The 16,371-nt window shown below is 67.0% G+C and overlaps 1 protein-coding gene across 2 annotated transcripts; it reads left to right on the top strand.

Annotated features, from left to right (window-relative positions):
• The first annotated feature begins 4,837 nt into the window (after positions 1 to 4,837).
• Positions 4,838 to 13,755, top strand: NR2F6 (nuclear receptor subfamily 2 group F member 6). Of its 2 annotated transcripts, XM_075723439.1 has the most exons (5): positions 4,838 to 4,922; positions 7,336 to 7,588; positions 10,896 to 10,990; positions 12,408 to 12,932; positions 13,481 to 13,755. In XM_075723439.1, the coding sequence occupies exons 2-5, from the start codon at positions 7,338 to 7,340 to the stop codon at positions 13,753 to 13,755; spliced, it is 1,146 nt and encodes a 381-aa protein (XP_075579554.1). In that variant the 5' UTR covers positions 4,838 to 4,922; positions 7,336 to 7,337. The 2 variants fall into 2 exon arrangements, with proteins under 2 accessions (XP_075579554.1, XP_075579553.1); XM_075723438.1 differs by lacking the exon at positions 4,838 to 4,922 and having other exon boundaries at positions 7,338 to 7,588.
• Positions 13,756 to 16,371: the final 2,616 nt, after the last annotated feature.

Genomic DNA, 16,371 nt, shown 5'->3' with positions numbered 1-16,371 from the left:
CCCCAGCACGGCTGGTCCCAGCGGGGCCGGGAACAAAGGCCGTCCCCTCCCCGCCGCCCCTGCTATCTCCCGGCGCAGATGAAGCCATTTCGTTATCCCTGACGTGGGATCAAAGGTGACGGCGGTGGCCGTGGCGGCCGGGGCCCCATGCATATTCAGGAGGGAAGAGGAGCAGTGACCCCGCGCCGGGGGCATCCTCGCTGCATGGAGCGGGGGGGGCCCGCAGTGGGGCTGCGCCGGGGGGCTGCCGTGGGGAGCGGGGGGCTAAATCCGGCAGCCCGAAACCTGGCACGATGGGGCGCTTGGGTAGTGGGAGCCGGGCTGAGCGTGGGTCTCGGGTTGGAGGATGCGCAGGGCTGCGCGGCAGCCCAAGGCTCAGACGTGCTGTGGGGTGGAAGGGAAACTGAGGCACGGAGCTAAAAGGCTGAAATGAGGCCTGCGTCTCCCGGGAGAGATCCTGCAGCAGAGTTCAAGGCTCAGTGGATCGATATCCAGAGCCGCGGTGACGGAGAGGGCAGAGAGAGGGCTGTGGGGCAGGGCTGCAGGGCTGCAGGGCTGCAAGGATGCAGGGCTGCAAGGATGCGGGGCTGCAGGGCTGCAGGGCTGCGAGGATGCAGGGCTGCATGGATGCAGGGCTGCGAGTTTGCAGGGCTGCAAGGATGCGGGGCTGCAAGGATGCAGGGCTGCAGGGCTGCGAGGATGCAGGGCTGCAAGGATGCGGGGCTGCAGGGCTGCGAGGATGCAGGGCTGCATGGATGCGGGGCTGCGAGTTTGCAGGGCTGCAAGGATGCAGGGTTGCAAGGATGCGGGGCTGCAAGGATGCGGGGCTGCAAGGATGCGGGGCTGCAGGGCTGCGAGGATGCGGGGCTGCAAGGATGCGGGGCTGCAAGGATGCGGGGCTGCAGGGCTGCAGGGCTGCGAGGATGCAGGGCTGCATGGATGCAGGGCTGCGAGTTTGCAGGGCTGCAGGGCTGCGAGGATGCAGGGCTGCATGGATGTAGGGCTGCAAGGATGTGGGGATGCATGGTTGTGGGGATGCAAGGATGCAGGGCTGCAGGGCTGCGAGGATGCAAGGATGTGGGGATGCATGGATGCAGGGCTGCGAGGATGCAGGGCTGCAAGGATGCAGGGTTGCAGAGCTGCGAGGATGCAGGGCCGCAAGGTTGCACAGCTGCAGGGCTGCGAGGATGCAGGGCTGCAGCTCACTCCCCGGAGCTGCCCGTGCCCTCCGCCCCCGCCACCTCTCCTTTCAGAGCCCTCCGAAACGGGGCAGCCCTGTGTCCCCGGAGGTGGCAGGGCCGGATCAAAGCAGAATTTCCCCGGGCCCCACGGAGCAGCCCCGGCACGAAACGGGAGCAGCGGTGCCATGAGCCCATGCAGCCGCCCGCGGATCGGTGCAGCAGGCGATGGAGGGGGCAAATGCCCGCGCCGGGGGCACCGGTAGCTGACGCAGATAGCGGAGCGGGGGGGCTGCCTGTGCTGCCTGCTCCCAGCCCCTGCCTGCATCCCCGTGCCTGGGAGCATGGCTCGGCTGGGTCCGTCCCGGCTTGTGGGGGGGGTCCTGGGGGCTGGCAGGGGCCGGTGGCGGTGGCGTGGAGGGGCTGACCCACAGGTTGAAGGTCAGGGCTCTGCGCTCAGACCCCTTTTCAGATTCAAATGGGTTCCTGGGGGCTTTGTGCGGGGTCAGGCTCCACCGAGAGCAGCATGAAAGGGCCGGGGGAACCGGGGCGGCTTCGACCCTGGGTGCCGGGAGGAGGGGGAGGGCAGGGGGGACCCACCACCGCCCCAGCCCCGGCTGGAGGGGTCCCCCCGCCAGGTCCTGCTGACCCTGGGGCCAGACCGGGACCCCCAGGGGCACCAGCGGGGATGGGGGGGCCTCAGGCTGCGGTGTCCCCACCGTGCCCAGGGGCTGCCAGGGGCTCAGGGTGGGCTGAGGTGGCCTCAGCTCCCCATTGCCACCGCCGCGCCGGGCCCAGCCGCGCTGCCCGCCTTGGCACGCCCCGAGACTCTGCCAAGGGCGCAGTGTGCTGTGAGCTCGGGGAGTGGAGCCGGGGGGTCCCCAGTACCGTGCTGCCCATCAGGCTGCCGGCACGGCACGGCACGGCACGGTGCAGCTCAGCACCGCATGGCACAGCGTGGCACAGCATGGCGTGGTGTGGCACAGCACAGCGTGGCACAGTGCAGCTCAGCACGGCATGGCACAGCGTGGCATGGTGCGGCACGGCACAGCGTGGCATCGTGCGGCACAGCACAGTGCGGCACGGCACGGCACGGTGCAGCTCAGCACAGCATGGCACAGCATGGCATGGTGCAGCACGGCACAGCGTGGCATCGTGCGGCACAGCACAGCGTGGCACGGCACAGCATGGCACAGTGCAGCTCAGCACAGCATGGCACAGCACAGCACAGCATGGCACTGTGCGGCACGGCACAGCATGGCATCATGCAGCACGGCACAGCGCAGCACGGTGCAGCGCAGCTGCTGAGGGTGGCAGGACCCCCCTGCTTTGCCCACTGCTCACCCCCACGGGCACCCCGAAACCTGCCGCTCCCCAGGGAGGGCTCCACGTGCCAGTTGCCGATTTGCAAGATGCCGCCATTCTGGCCCGCTCTCTGCCTCAGTTTCCCCTCTGTGGAGCGGCGTGGGCTGCTGAGAAACCGAGGGGGGCCGCAGCAAAACCCCCTGGCACTCTTGGGTAGCAGGGCCCAGGGTGGGGCTGCACCCCGTTCCTGCGAGAGTGGGTCCCGGGGGGCTGCGAAACACCGTCCCGGTGGGGGCCAGGCTGTGCCGGGGCGGCATGGGGGCAAAGGCAGCGGGGAGAAGCCGGCAGCGAGGGGAGCAGGGAGGGCTGCGGCGTGGGATCCGATATCCCGGGAATGCAGGGCAGGGAGCTGCCCGCTCTGGCGGGGGGCGAACGGGGGGAATATGGGGAACAGGGGGCTCAGGGCTACCCCGGCCTCTCTGCAGGGCTGGGGGCAAAACCGCGGCATCGGGGGGCAAAACGTCGCCCCATGGGATGGCTGCGGGGGGCACGCGGGGGAGTGCGAGCCCATGTGCACGTGCATGGTGACCTCTGCCGCCGTTTGCGCGCACGTGTGCACCCCCGTGCATGTCCCATGCACATGCGTGTGCACTCCATGGAGGCGTGTTTGCTGCGTGGGCATGCGGCGGGTGGTCCCTGCGCCATGCCGGCGGGTGCACCGTGGGGCACAGGGCCGCGCCGTGGGGCAGCCGTGGGGCACAGGGGCACAGGGCAGCGCTGCCCGGGGAGCCGAGCAGCCGCGGCGCAGCCGGCCCCGGCCTCCCTTTGTCCTTCGCTTGCCGCGGCGCGGCCGTGGTTCGGCCCTGCAAGGTCACGCGCTCCCGCGGCTGCTGCGGGAGGGTCGGGACCCCCGCGGCCATGAGGGCCCCTTCGCCTCCCCAGCCGGCTCCAGAGCAGCTCACGCTTGCCCTCGGCACGCCGGCACATGCCCGCACGCCCGCCGGCAGGATCCGGCCCCAGGAATGCAGCACCCTCGGCCCCACGGCAAACAGGGGCTGGGGGCTCTGCAAGCTGCTCCAGGGCAGAGAGGGGCCAGATCCTGCCCAACAACTGCAAATCAGGGGATCGGCCTAAACCATGGGGGGCTGCACCCACCCCCTGCACAGCCCCGCATCGGGGTGCAGGTGCCCATGGGGGTATGCTGGGGCCTGGCGGGGATGGACAGAAAGATGGACGCGTGGTATCTACCTAAAGCCCTGGGAAGCCCCACTGCTGGCAGCTCCCACACGGATTTGGGAATGAGCATGGCTGCCCCACAGCCCAGAGTGCTGCTGACCGGGATGCCAGTAACCGGCTCGGGGCTGGTGCTGCTGGCACCCAGCTCCCCGGTGCTGCTGGCACCCAGATCTCCAGTGGCACTGGCACCCAGCTCTCTGGTAGCGCTGGCACCCAGCTCTCCAGTGCTGCTGGCACCCAGTTCTGCTTCAGTGCTGGCACCCAGGTCTCCGGTGGCACTGGCACCCAGCTCTCTGGTAGTGCTGGCACCCAGTTCTGCATCGGTGCCAGCACCCAGGTCTCTGGTGGCACTGGCACCCAGCTCTCTGGTAGTGCTGGCACCCAGTTCTGCTTCGGTGCTGGCACCCAGGTCTCCGGTGGCACTGGCACCCAGCTCTCTGGTAGTGCTGGCACCCAGTTCTGCATCGGTGCCGGCACCCAGGTCTCTGGTGGCACTGGCACCCAGCTCTCCAGTGCTGCTGGCACCCAGTTCTGCTTCGGTGCTGGCACCCAGGTCTCTGGTGGCACTGGCACCCAGCTCTCCAGTGCTGCTGGCACCCAGTTCTGCATCGGTGCTGGCACCCAGGTCTCTGGTGGCACTGGCAACCAGCTCTCCGGTGCTGCTGGCACCCAGCTCTCCATCAGTGCTGGCACCCAGCTCTCTGGTGGCACCGCCATGAACCTGCACATTTTGGCAAGGGTTGCTCAATCGTGTTCCAGCCCAAAGGCTGTGGGGGAGCAGGGGGACGCCGCTGCCACCCGTCCCCACGCTGGAGCCGGGTCCGGCACGGAGCCTGGAAACCTCCCTGAGCCCCGTGGGCGCCTCTGCCGTGCCGGACCCTTCCCGGGGGCGTCGGGGCGGCACGAAAAGCGCCGGCAGCTCCCGGCTCCCGGGGGCCCTTTTGTGCAGCAGAGTCAGCGGAGCAGCGCGAGGAAGGAGGAATTCCTCCGGAGATCAAACGCCTTCGCCAACTGGACACCGACGTCAAAACAAACCCGGCTCCCACCGCGGGGCCGGGAGCCGCGCGGGGGAGAAGATCCAATTTCCTCCTTTGTTCCTGGATTATTATTTTTTGCAGGGGGCGAGGAGGCGGGGGAGCGGCAGGGAAAGGGCCATAAATCACGGCCTGACAGAAGAGAAAGGAGAAACGGGGCCAGCTGCAGGTGGGGGTGACGCCCCCCGCCCGGATTGGGACCCCCCCAAGCCCGGCTCCTTCCCAGCTGGCTCTGCCGGGCGCTGCTCCCCGGCCGCGGCAGCCCTGCGGCATCGGCCCCATGCAGAGCTCTTGCCGGGCACCTCGGCGTGGCCGTGTTAGCCGGTACCTGGTGAGCAGAGATCCCTCCAGACAGGAGGAAATGGAGGTTTTATTTATGGCCAGAGCTGTAATTCATCCACCTCTGCTGCACCCCGGCTCCAGGCTCGGCGCTTTCCTGGGTTTTTTTTTTTTATATCCAGCCCCCTTTGCTTTGCTTTTCCCTTAACCCCGAGGGAGACGCCGGCCCCGGCGTGTGGGCTGGGAATGCCAAGGACGGTGGCACGAGGCACCGCGAAGGTCCTGGCAGCGCTCGGTCCAAGCCCGTTCCTGCAGCATGGGCATCGCCAGCCACTCCGCTCGGCATCGGCATCCTTACCCGGCCCAAGCTGGGACCGCAGCATGGGGTCCCGCGTGGGGACAGGCCTGCCCCGAGGGCACACTGTGGGGGGACAGGGCTGCGTGGGGGGCACCCAGCCCACCTGCACCCCGGTTCCACACCCTGCCCGCCGGACTTCGCCCCTGAAGTCAAGGTGAAAGGCACGCTGCCAGGAGACACCGGGCCACCGCAGCATGGCCGGGAGAGTTTGGCCCCCGGGTGAAAGGCGAAGGCAGGGGCGTATCGTGGGGCTGCTCCCGGGTCAAGCACCTTTCCGCACAGTTTATTTCTTCGTCAATGATTAACAGGGCGGCAGCAGGCGGGTGCTGCGGCACCCACAGCCGGCACCCCAGCCCTTCTCACAGGGCCGGCCGACGAGCTCTTACGGGTCCGACTTGATTAACCACATTACAAACGGATTTTTACGGGGCTGCAGGCAGCCAGTCCCCGGCCGCATCCAGCCCTTCGCCTCGTCCCAGGGGCTGCGCAGGGTGGCGGTACCCGAGGGACCCCAGGTGCCACAGGAGCACCCCGCGGCACGGCCCCGGCCCTCGTGCCCCGCACGAGACGGGGAGCCGCGGCCTCGTGCTGTTTGCCGTAATTAAAGATCCCGCTGGGGTTGTCGGCAAGAGGAGGGGATTGCCTATGCCGGCAGCTTGGCCACGGGCCAGGCGTGGGGAATCGCTTCCCATCCTCCCACCGTGGCCCCCGCGGCCCCGAACGCCGTCACGCCGCACCGTGACGCGGCGGCCGAGCTCTCCCCGGCGCGTGGCGGGGCTGCAAGCGGGGCTCGGCTCCCCGTCCCCTCGGGGACCCCGGTGCTTTGGTGGCGAAGCTGCCCAGTTGCCGCACCCTGCGGCTCAGAGGTCATTTGCTGGAAGGGGCGACAAGGACCGCAGCCGTGACCGCAGCGGTAACCGCAGCCACGGCGTGGCACGGCGCCGGGCTCCCGGTGCGAGGTGCCGAGCGCTCCCGGGGCCAGCGAAGGGCTCTGGTCCCCAAAAGGCATGGGGAGAGCGCGGGGGGGGGGGGGGGGCCACCTCCAGCCACCTCCGCTGGCCAAACCGCGGCGACCAGGCCACGGCATCGCCTTGCCCGTGCCCGGCATCGCACCGGGGCCGTGCCCGCCTCCGCTACAACCGGTACCACCGACCCACGGAGCCGCCCGGGCCCTGCCGTGCCCAACCCCGCCCTGCCCGGTGCAGCGGGGCCGCCCCCCCGGCTCCCCCCTCCCCTCCCCGGCTCGGCGGGGGCGGCGGGGCCGGGGCCGGGGCCGGGGCAGGACCCGGCGGGCGGCGAGCGGAAGGGGAGGAGGACGGGGAGGAGCATCCAGGGCGGCCACCGCGGCAGCGGCTGAACTTTGCTCTTTCGCGGGAGGCGGGGGAGAGCCCCGGGGCTCGGCGGCAGCGGGTCCCGCCGGACCCGGACCGGGCTGCATGCAGCGGCGGCGGCGGCGGGGCCCGTAGGGGCGAGGGCGGGCCGGGGCAGCGCCGCCTCCTCCTCCTCCTTCTCCTCCTCCTCCTCCTCCTCCTCCTTCCCTGCCGGTGCCGCGGAGCGGAGCAGCCACCGGGGGCGGGCAGCGGCGGCCCCCGCATGCGGCCGAGCCCCGGGGCCGCCGCCGCGCCGGGAGCCGCCGCGCCCCGGGGGGGGATGCGCCGGGCTGCGCCCCGCTCCCGCCGCCGCAAAGTTTCCGCGGGGCCCCCCCGTTAACGGGGGGGGGGGGGGGAGGGAGGGGGGGAGGAGGGAGGAGAGAGCGAGCCCTGGGATAGAGAGGGGAAGCAACAACAGGAAAAAAAAAAAAAAAAAAAAAAACCCTTAAAAATCCCAAACCGGCCGCCACCCCCCAAAAACTTGCTCAACTCGTTCCGGGAGGCGCCGGGCGCCGCGTACCGGGCGCCGCTCCATGCGGCGGCGGGGCCGGCGCTGAGCCCCCGGGGCCGCGGAGCCATGGCCATGGTGGCCGGCGGCTGGGGCGAGCCCAACGGCGGCGGCGGCGGCGGCGGCGGGGAGGAGGCGGCGTCCCCGGCGGGCGGCGGCAGCGACGCGGAGCACGGCGAGGAGGAACGGGCCGGGGCGCCGGTGGACTGCGTGGTGTGCGGGGACAAGTCCAGCGGGAAACACTACGGGGTCTTCACCTGCGAGGGCTGCAAAAGCTTCTTCAAGCGCAGCATCCGCAGGAACCTCAGCTACACCTGCAGGTAGGGGCCGGGGGACCGGTGAGGGCGGGGGGGGGGGGCTCGGTGGGGCCCCCCGGGGTGGCAGAGCCCTGGCACGAATGCACCTCGAAGGGTGGCCACCCCCTGGTGCGGCTCGCCAGCTTGGCTCCGCAGTGGCCCCCGTGCAGCTCGGCGCCGGCCCTGCCGTGGCTGCGCGCTGGCCCCGCCGCAGCGCTAACGGGGGCCCCCCGATGCGGCCGCGACGTGGCCCTCGGCGCGGGGGTCCCTGCGTGCTCCGCACCCCACGTCAGCAGCCCCTCTGCCCGGCGCGTCGCCGGCTGCCGGAGGGACGGATGCCCTGGCCGCCCCGTCCCCTGGGCCGTGGGGCACAGCCGGTGTCCGGGTCCTCGTCATCACCCGGCTCTGCTCCGGCATTATTTGCCGTTCCAGGCTAATGCCTGAAAATGCGCCGTGGCTCTGAGTCGTTTCGGTCACGGCCGCCGTACCCGGAGAAATCACCAGTGCGGCAGCGAGTATAATTTTAACCGGAGGTGTCAACAGCCCGGCGTGCTGCGGGCGCTGCTCCGGTGAGATGCCGGGGAGAGCGGCTGCAGCCCCCGTGCTCGGGCCAGCGCTGCAGTGGATCCGGGCCCACCAGCCGGACCAGGACGCGACCCCGGCGAAGTTTGGAGCTGCAAATAACTCCGGAGTTTCTGTTGGGCTCGAAACGAGCGTCGGGCTGGCTGGCACGCGTGGGGGACCCCGAGCTCGGGGCTGTTCCCGGGGAGGTAAATGTGGATATAGGGGCTCACTCGCAGGTCTGGATCCACGTGCAAGCGCTTCCAGCGGCGTTTGCTAAACCGGTGAGGGTGCTGCGAGGGTGGCACCCACATCCCGGCCGTGGGCTCCTGCAGGCAGGCTGGGAGAGGGGCACCCCACCTCCTCACCCCGCTTTCTCCCCACACAAGGGGGGCCGGCTGCTTCGAGCTTCGTCTCGTGGTGCTGAGACGCTGTGGGAAGGGAAGGGGCAGCGCTGCTCCCGCGGCGGGAGCCGTCTCCGAGCCGCCTTGCTCTCGTTTGGGCGGCCTAGATTCGTCCTCCCCCGTGCGCAGCATCTCCTCTCCCGGCAGCTCCCGGCACCGGCGCTGCCGGGTCCCGGCTGACGTCAGCCGAGCCGCTCGTGGCCGTGGAGCTGCCGGCGTGGGGCAGGGTTCGGTTCCCGTTACCCCTGGTCCTGCAGCGTCCTCCCCGTCGCCTGCCGTGGATGCGGCGCGTGCGGATGCAGCGCGTGCGTCGTCCCGGGCCCTGCCTCAGTTTCCCCGTCTGATCAGCAGGATCTGATCAGTGAACTCAGCCGAGCGGCTGCTCGGGATTAGTGATTTGAAGATGGGGAATACATATGGCTTTTGAGAAATTCCAGTTTCCTGGAACAAAGGGAAGGCCAAATCAGGGCTCCCTGGGAGAGGGACGGACTCTGCGTCCCAGATGCCGCTTAGGTGCAGGGGTGATGGAGGGGCTGTGAGCATCCGAGATTTTATCCTGTGCTTGTCACTGGTATCTGGGCACCTCCTTCAGGTGTTTTGGGGTTTTTTCCCCTGTTGTGCCGGGAAGTGATTCTCGGTGCAATAGAAAAACGTTGGTTTTCCAAGTAGGGAGCAAGTGTTGGAGGGGCCGGGAACAATGCTCCCCCGGCAGCCCTGGCATCTGCTTTGTTCAAGGAGTCAAAAGCAGCATCAAGCCAAGATTGCTCTAATTTGAATATTAAAAGTGAGTTGGATTCAGTTTAGTTCTTGCACTAAATAATTACATGTTCTAATTACATAATTAGCACAGTATACGCCTTTTGTATTCTCACAGTTTCCCAGGTCGCTGCAGCCTATCAGTTGGGAAACTTGCTACGAGATGCTGGTGGGAGCTGAGATGATTTTGGGGGTTTTTCCTGGTGCCGTGGACGCTGCCCTGAGGCCACGGTGAGGGTCAGCCAGGGCCCTGCCCGGCGGTTCGGCCGCGGTGCCGGGGAGCTTTGCCCCCACCGCGGCGCAGGCGGCTGATGAAGATGTAATCTGACGTTTTGATTAGCTATCACTTCTCCGCTGGAATAACTTTCTATCAGCAACACGTTTTAAAATGTGCTAAGCGCAGTGGTGATGTTCGGGGTGAATTAATTCCGGTTTGAGCGCGGCGGGAATCCCTGCCTGTCTCGCCTCTAGAGTCGTGTAGGGATGAGGAGATTCATGTCAGGATTCCCAGGCAGAGCCGAGCTGCTGCCGGACCCCGGCGGGACCCGGCCCTGCCTGTGCTTTCCTGGCTGCTGCTTTATATGCCTTAATTTATCGCTGTTTTGCCGATAACCCCCTTTCCTCCCCGTTTGCTGCGACCGCCTTCGGGTGGGATGCGAGCGCCCGGTGTCACCGGCGCCCTGCCGCATTGCTCGGCCGTGGCGGGACCGTGAGCGCGAGTGTCCCCTGCAGATCGGGGCTGGGGGGTTCGGACGCTAACGATGCCGTTTGGGAAGGTCTCTCGCAGCCTGTCCCAGCGTGTCGCTTCCCGCCGTGCCGCAGGAGCAGAGGCAGGCGGCTGGCTGCGGCGGTGGCCGGTACCTCGCTGCACGGTGCAGGGGCTGCCCAGTGCCCGCGGCTCCTTGCCCACAGCGGGAGCCACGTGCGTGGGTTGGGCATGGCCCCCTTGCAGGCTCCGAGGATGCTCGGGGGGAAAGCATCCCTCCGGCCGGCACAGACCCTGCGCTGGGGGCATGTGCACCGCCGCTCCGGAGCCGCCGGGTTTTGCTTTGCCGCGCTCGCAGGGTCCAGTCGAGGCCATGCCACCGCCATGGGGGACGCCTGCAAGCGCTCGGTGCCCAAGGGGTCGTGGGCTCAGCACCTCAGGGGCAGCCCCGGCCCCGTAGGAAATAGTTGAAATTCCTCGCACGTCTGGCAGTGAGCCGGGGGCTGCTCCGCCGCTTCCCCCCCGCCGCGTGCTGAGACACGGGGCATCGCTCCCTGGCACCCGTCCCTACGCGTCCCCGAGGGCGGGAGCCCCGCATCCCAGGGGTCTCTCCGGCTTTCCTACGGTCCTGGGCATCGCTGGCAAGACGAACTGGCAGCCCCTGCTGTAGGAAATCGCTGTTTCCATAGCATCTGAGTGCCGCCTGGGAGTGCCTGTGCCTGCACGCCGGGGGCCAGCGTGGCACAGCCGCGGCCGGCGCGGAGGTGGCCACGCTTGGAGGCGAAGGGCTTTGCTGGAGGGCGGCGGGGAGGTGGGTGGTGGAGCAGCTTGGCGGGGTGCAGGGACCCCTGACGGCATCGCATCGCTCCTCCCCAGCACCTCATCTGCCCGGTCCTGCCCACAGGTCCAACCGTGACTGCCAGATTGACCAGCACCACCGCAACCAATGCCAGTACTGCCGCCTGAAGAAGTGTTTCCGCGTGGGGATGAGGAAGGAAGGTAACGCCAACGCTGTGGGGACGGGGGATGGTTCATGAGGGGTCCTGGTGACCCCCACTGCTGCAGCGTGGGGCTGCTGCGGCACTGGCCGAGGGCTCCCGGTGCTGCCGGTGCCCGCTCTGCTCCCAGGCTCCCAGTGCCGCCAGTATCCGCTCGGCTCCCACTGCAGCCAGGCGCTCTCCCACCTCTCTGGGAGCCCCCCTTTGCCCCCCCCTTTTTTTTTTTTTTTTTTTCTCCTTGAATCGCCCTCGGTGCCAGCAGCGCAGGTGGTGTTTGTTTGGAAAAGCCGGAGCCTTGAGCTGATAAGGTGACACACCTGGAGCCAGGACAGCCCCGGCGCCCCAGGCGCGGTGGAGGTGGGCTGGGGCAGGCTCCCGGCATGGCTGGAGCCGTGCAAATCCCCAGGCAGCTTTCTGCTTGCTCCCCATCGCCCAGGGGTACAAACCCCAAATGTTTCCCAGGCTACGGAACAAAGGGTTTAGCCCGAAGCAGAGCCGGGATCTCAAATCGCCGCGGCAGGATGGGGCTCTGCCAAGGCACACGCGGGGATGGAGATGCCGGGGCTCGGCGCAGGCTCTGCCGCGGTGCCGGGGCTGCTCAGCGGCAGATGGCATTAATGCGAGGAGCAAGGGGGGAAGGATACTGGAAGCAGGACAGTAATTCCCTCCTTTCCAGAGGAGTCGAGATGGCATTATTGCCACTTAGCATGATTTAGAGCTCTCATTTAAGTGGCTCATGAACAGCCCATAAATTAATTACTAGGGACTGAGCAAATAGTGGGCGCTAATGGGAGAGGGGGGGGGGGCTGAAAAATGGCTCTCCCTGAATGCAATTAGGAGGGGGAGTGCCCCAGGGTTAACGACGCTTCCAAGATGGACGTTTTATTTGCAAATAAATGATTGCCGCCATGTGATGACCTTGGGTAGCAATCGCCTTGCTCCGCTGCAGCCAGCGTGGGGGGGCCGCGGTGCTTGGCGGGGCACCCGGTCTTGGCACGGCACGGCCGGAGCCGCGGCCGCTCCTGCGCTGGGTCCTTGCAGAGGAGGAGGGTGGCATGGACGCTGTCCCTGCCCGGCTGCTGGTCGGAGGCCGTGGCCAAGCCACGGTGCCGGCAGCCTGGAAGCTGCTGGTGAATCACTGGGATGCTAAATAGATTACCGTAGCTCTCGCAGGCAGCTCGCCGGCGGGCGCAGCGGGTGGCACGCACCACCTCCCTCTCCTCGAGCGCCTGAAAGCCGTGCATTGTTCCCGTGGGGTGGCTGGAGACGCCGGGATGCTGGGTGGGTGGGGGGAGCATCCCCGTCCTTCCTCGCCCTGCGTGGGGCAGAGGGAACCCCGCGTGCCGCCCTCGGGAGCGGGATGGGGGATGCAGCAGGATGCAGAAGCAGGCAGACACTTCCTCTCCTCTCCCCGCCAGCCGTGCAGCGGGGCCGGATCCCCCCCACCCACTCCAGCACCAGCCCCAACACCATGCCCAGCGGAGAATACTTCAACGGGCAGCCGGTGTCGGAGCTCATCTCGCAGCTGCTGCGGGCTGAGCCCTACCCCGCCGCCCGCTACGGCTCGCAGTACGCGCAGCAGGGCAGCGTCATGGGCATCGACAACATCTGCGAGCTGGCCGCTCGCCTCCTCTTCAGCACGGTGGAATGGGCCCGGAATATCCCCTTCTTCCCCGAGCTGCCCGTCTCTGACCAAGTGGCCCTGCTACGGCTCAGCTGGAGCGAGCTCTTCGTCCTCAACGCGGCGCAGTCGGCGTTGCCGCTGCACATGGCCCCGCTGCTGGCCGCCGCCGGCTTCCACGCCTCCCCCATGTCGGCCGACCGCGTCGTCTCCTTCATGGACCAGATCCGCATCTTTCAGGATCAGGTGGAGAAGCTCAACCGGCTCCAGGTGGACTCGGCCGAGTACAGCTGCCTCAAAGCCATTGCGCTCTTCACGCCGGGTAGGTTGGTGCCGCAACCGGGCTCTGTCCCCATCACCGCCCCACGGAGCCGTGAGCCCCCAGGGAGCATCTGCTCCCCCTTTCCCTGGGAGTTTGGGGTCCAGAGAGCGTCGTGTAGCTCTCAGGGGGGTGGCAGAGGTTCCTTGCGTCCCGGCACTTCTCCGCCATGGTGTGCAGCATCCCAGCTCGTCCGTCTGGGCATGGGGCTGAGCTTCCCCAGGGCAATGGAAGACCTGCAGTAACACAGACACCCCCCGTGCACCGCGGGGTCTCGGGGAGCCCTGTCCTTTGGTCCGTCCGTGCTCATCTCCTGCCACAGACGTGCCTGGTCCTTCCTGGCAGGGACAAGCCTGCAGCAGCCCGTTGCAGCTGCAGCGGTCCAAGCCACGGTCTTGCACCGTGCTGCGGCGCTGCAGCCAGCTGCATCCCTAATTCGGCAAGGAGAGCAGCCAGGCAGGAGCGTGGCCGGTCAGGGAGGGAGGGGGGGCTCGCTGGGCATGTCGGGGGGCTCCGACCACTGACCCCTCTCCATCCCATCCCTCTGGCAGATGCCTCCGGCCTCTCGGACCCGGCGCACGTGGAGAGCTTGCAGGAGAAGGCGCAGGTGGCACTCACCGAGTACGTGCGCTCGCAGTACCCCTCGCAGCCCCAGCGCTTCGGCCGGCTCCTGCTGCGGCTGCCGGCTCTCCGCGCCGTGCCGGCCGCCCTCATCTCCCAGCTCTTTTTCATGAGGCTGGTGGGGAAGACGCCCATCGAAACACTAATCAGGGACATGCTGCTGTCTGGGAGCACCTTCAACTGGCCCTACGGGACGGGGCAGTAGGGGACAGAGCCTCTCCCCTGGGGAACATCCCGGGGATGCCCAGCAGCTGGACCTGGATTCCCTCTGGTGCCCCGAAACGGTGCCGTCCCTGGGGAGCCCTGAACTGCGCCGGCCCCCAGCCCCGCAGCTGTCTTGTAGCTCGTCCATCCGCCGCAGCTCCCCCCGAAAGCAGCGGGGTCGCAGCGTTGTCCTCCTAAGCCTGAAGGTACTGGCCACGCCGCCGCTGTCGGACACCGAACTTTTCCGTACCCCCGTGAAGTGGAGCTCCCTGCCCACCCCGGTCTCCCCTGGGGACCTTGGAGCATCCCTGGGGCTGGTCCCTTGCTCTGCCCCTGTGTCTGAGCCGGGCTGAAGCCTGGGGAGGGGGACGCCGTCCTCTGGCTGCCCCTCCAAATCTGAATTTCAGATGGCAGAAGGCTCGGACGGGAGGCGATGGGAGGTGGGAGTGGGGTGCAGGGGTGCGCAGAGCCATCCTCTGCGGGATCCTGCTGCGGGACCCCCTCCCTCTGCCCCCCCCAGTCCTGGCAATCATGAAAAAGGGTCATTTTAAAGCCCCTTTGTGCCCTGCCCAGGGGCTGCCCCGGCCGGGCCGGATCCAGCCTTGAGGACTGAAGCGCCAAGCTTGAAGCAGCCCCTTTTTGGGGACCCGGCTTATCCGTGCCTGGGCCCCAGCTCCCTCCCGGCACTTTCCACTGAAGCATCTCCACTGTCGGGGCATGGGGGTGCAGGGGCTGGGGGTATGTGGGCAGCTGACCAGGGCCGTGCACCATGCAGGGTGCAAACCAAACGGTCCTTTTTGGGTGCTGCGCAGCACCCAGCATCCAGCTCAGCCCTTCCCCGCCACCTCGCTTGGTGCTTGGACCCCCCACCCCCCCCCCCGGGCTGGATCCAGCACCCACCGCTGTCCCCACGCCGGGGACGATGGGTGCCAGCATCCCCCTGTCCATGCTCGCTATGTTCCTGTGCCTCACTATTTTTTTTTTTTTTTTTAAGCCAGGTTTAGGGGAGAGGAAGACTTTGGGGGTGGGGGGGGACCAAAATCTGGCTGGAAAGGGGTGATGCTGCTGGGAGGGGGGCTTGTTCTTGTCCCCAGGGCTGAGCTGTGCCCGGGGAAGGGACACGTGGCGGGGCAGAGCCACCTCGGAGGGACGGGGAATGCCCCGGGGCAGCCCCCCCCAGGCTCTGCTTCTCAGGGGTAGCCACTGTGCAAACAGACGGAGGCAGGATTAAGCCGGGGGATTTGTCATTTAGATTGATTCACTGAAAATATAATCCTTGTTCAATGATACTAAACAAATTAACTGAAGTCAATAAAAGATGTTTCTTACAACGCTGGGGATCTGCTGTGAGTGGGGAAAGGGGCTTAGCAATGCTGAAGGTGATGGGGAGATGAAGCAGAGTGGGAGATACAGTCCCACAAAAAAAAAAAAAAAATTAAGCCTCTACAAAGCATCTAAAATTGGATGGGTTGGTTTTTTGTTTGTTTGTTTGTTTTTTTTTTTGTTGGAAATCCTGGGGGGGGGGGGGGGGGGGGGGGGGGTAGACACAACGGATGCCTAGGTGATGGTCTTCAACATAGGGGTCCCTCGGGATTAAATCCTGTTGCCCATGGTCTGCTGAGGATGAGCTGCATGAAGGGGAGCAGAAGCCAGAGCACAGGTTTGTACCTGGTCTTTAGGGAGCAAGATGGGGCATTTGGGGAACCCCAAGGTGGGATTTTTGGGGTTCCTCCCCTCTTGAAGGGGCTGGGAGTGAGGTGCTGGCTTTGCCCTGCGCGGGGGGATGCTGATGGGGCTGGGCAGCATCGCTCCCCAGCCCGTGGCTGGACCAGCCTCGGGGGGCTGCAGGGGGTCCCAGTGGGGGGGGGGGGGGGGGGGGCCGAACCAGGGGGTGCCCTGGAGCCGCTTCCCACAGCACACGCAGGGGTGCGGATGCAGGAGCCATGCAGCACCCATCACACTCAGGGCTCAGGGCAGGATCCATGCGGCACCACAGGGATTCGGCTCCACGGGGACCAGGAAGTGCCATGGCCGCGCCGGGGTGGCTGTGCAAGAGCACAGCCCTGCATCCGCCCGCCGGAGGTACCGCTCCCATGCACAGCCACGGCCCCTTTCACTCGGATTTAAAATCAATAGATACAGTTTATTTATTTAAAAAAAAAAAAAATACACAGTTTCAGCCAGTTCCTTATAAAATATCACCCCAAAAAGCAGCCCCAGGGGCGCGGGGCTCTGCCCCGCTGGGTGCCCGGCCGAGGGCTGCTCTGCCCCAGCCAGCCCGGGCGGCACAGCCCCGCCAGGACCCGGGGGGCAGCTGGGGGCTGCGGACCCTCCCCAAACATATTTACAGCAGCGGGAGAACGGGAAGGTACGGGGGGGGGGGGGGGGAACACGTACGGGGAGGGGAGGGGAGGGGAGGGAGGGGGGGGCTCGCTCCGGCAGCCATCTCTAGCCCCGCGCCCTTGGCACTGACATCGTGGGGTGGCTTTGACTCTTGGGTTTGGACTTTTTTTTTTTTTTTATACAAACAAAGGTACAAAATGCACCAAAGTCTTTGGAGGGGGTGGGTGGGGAGCCCCTCGCGCCCGCCCTGCCGCAGCGGGGAGGGGGGCACAGG

Source organism: Pelecanus crispus, chromosome 20 (assembly GCF_030463565.1).
Source record: "Pelecanus crispus isolate bPelCri1 chromosome 20, bPelCri1.pri, whole genome shotgun sequence".
NCBI lineage: Eukaryota > Metazoa > Chordata > Aves > Pelecaniformes > Pelecanidae > Pelecanus > Pelecanus crispus.
This window is presented reverse-complemented; position numbering and strand designations above follow the sequence as displayed.

Bases quoted from the DNA above. Each gene is read 5' to 3' on its own strand.
- NR2F6 (XM_075723439.1), top strand. From the start codon at position 7,338: ATGGCCATGGTGGCCGGCGGCTGGGGCGAGCCCAACGGCGGCGGCGGC. The intron at 7,589-10,895 runs GTAGGGGCCGGG...TCCTGCCCACAG, and splicing joins AACCTCAGCTACACCTGCAG to GTCCAACCGTGACTGCCAGA. The intron at 10,991-12,407 runs GTAACGCCAACG...TCTCCCCGCCAG, and splicing joins CGTGGGGATGAGGAAGGAAG to CCGTGCAGCGGGGCCGGATC.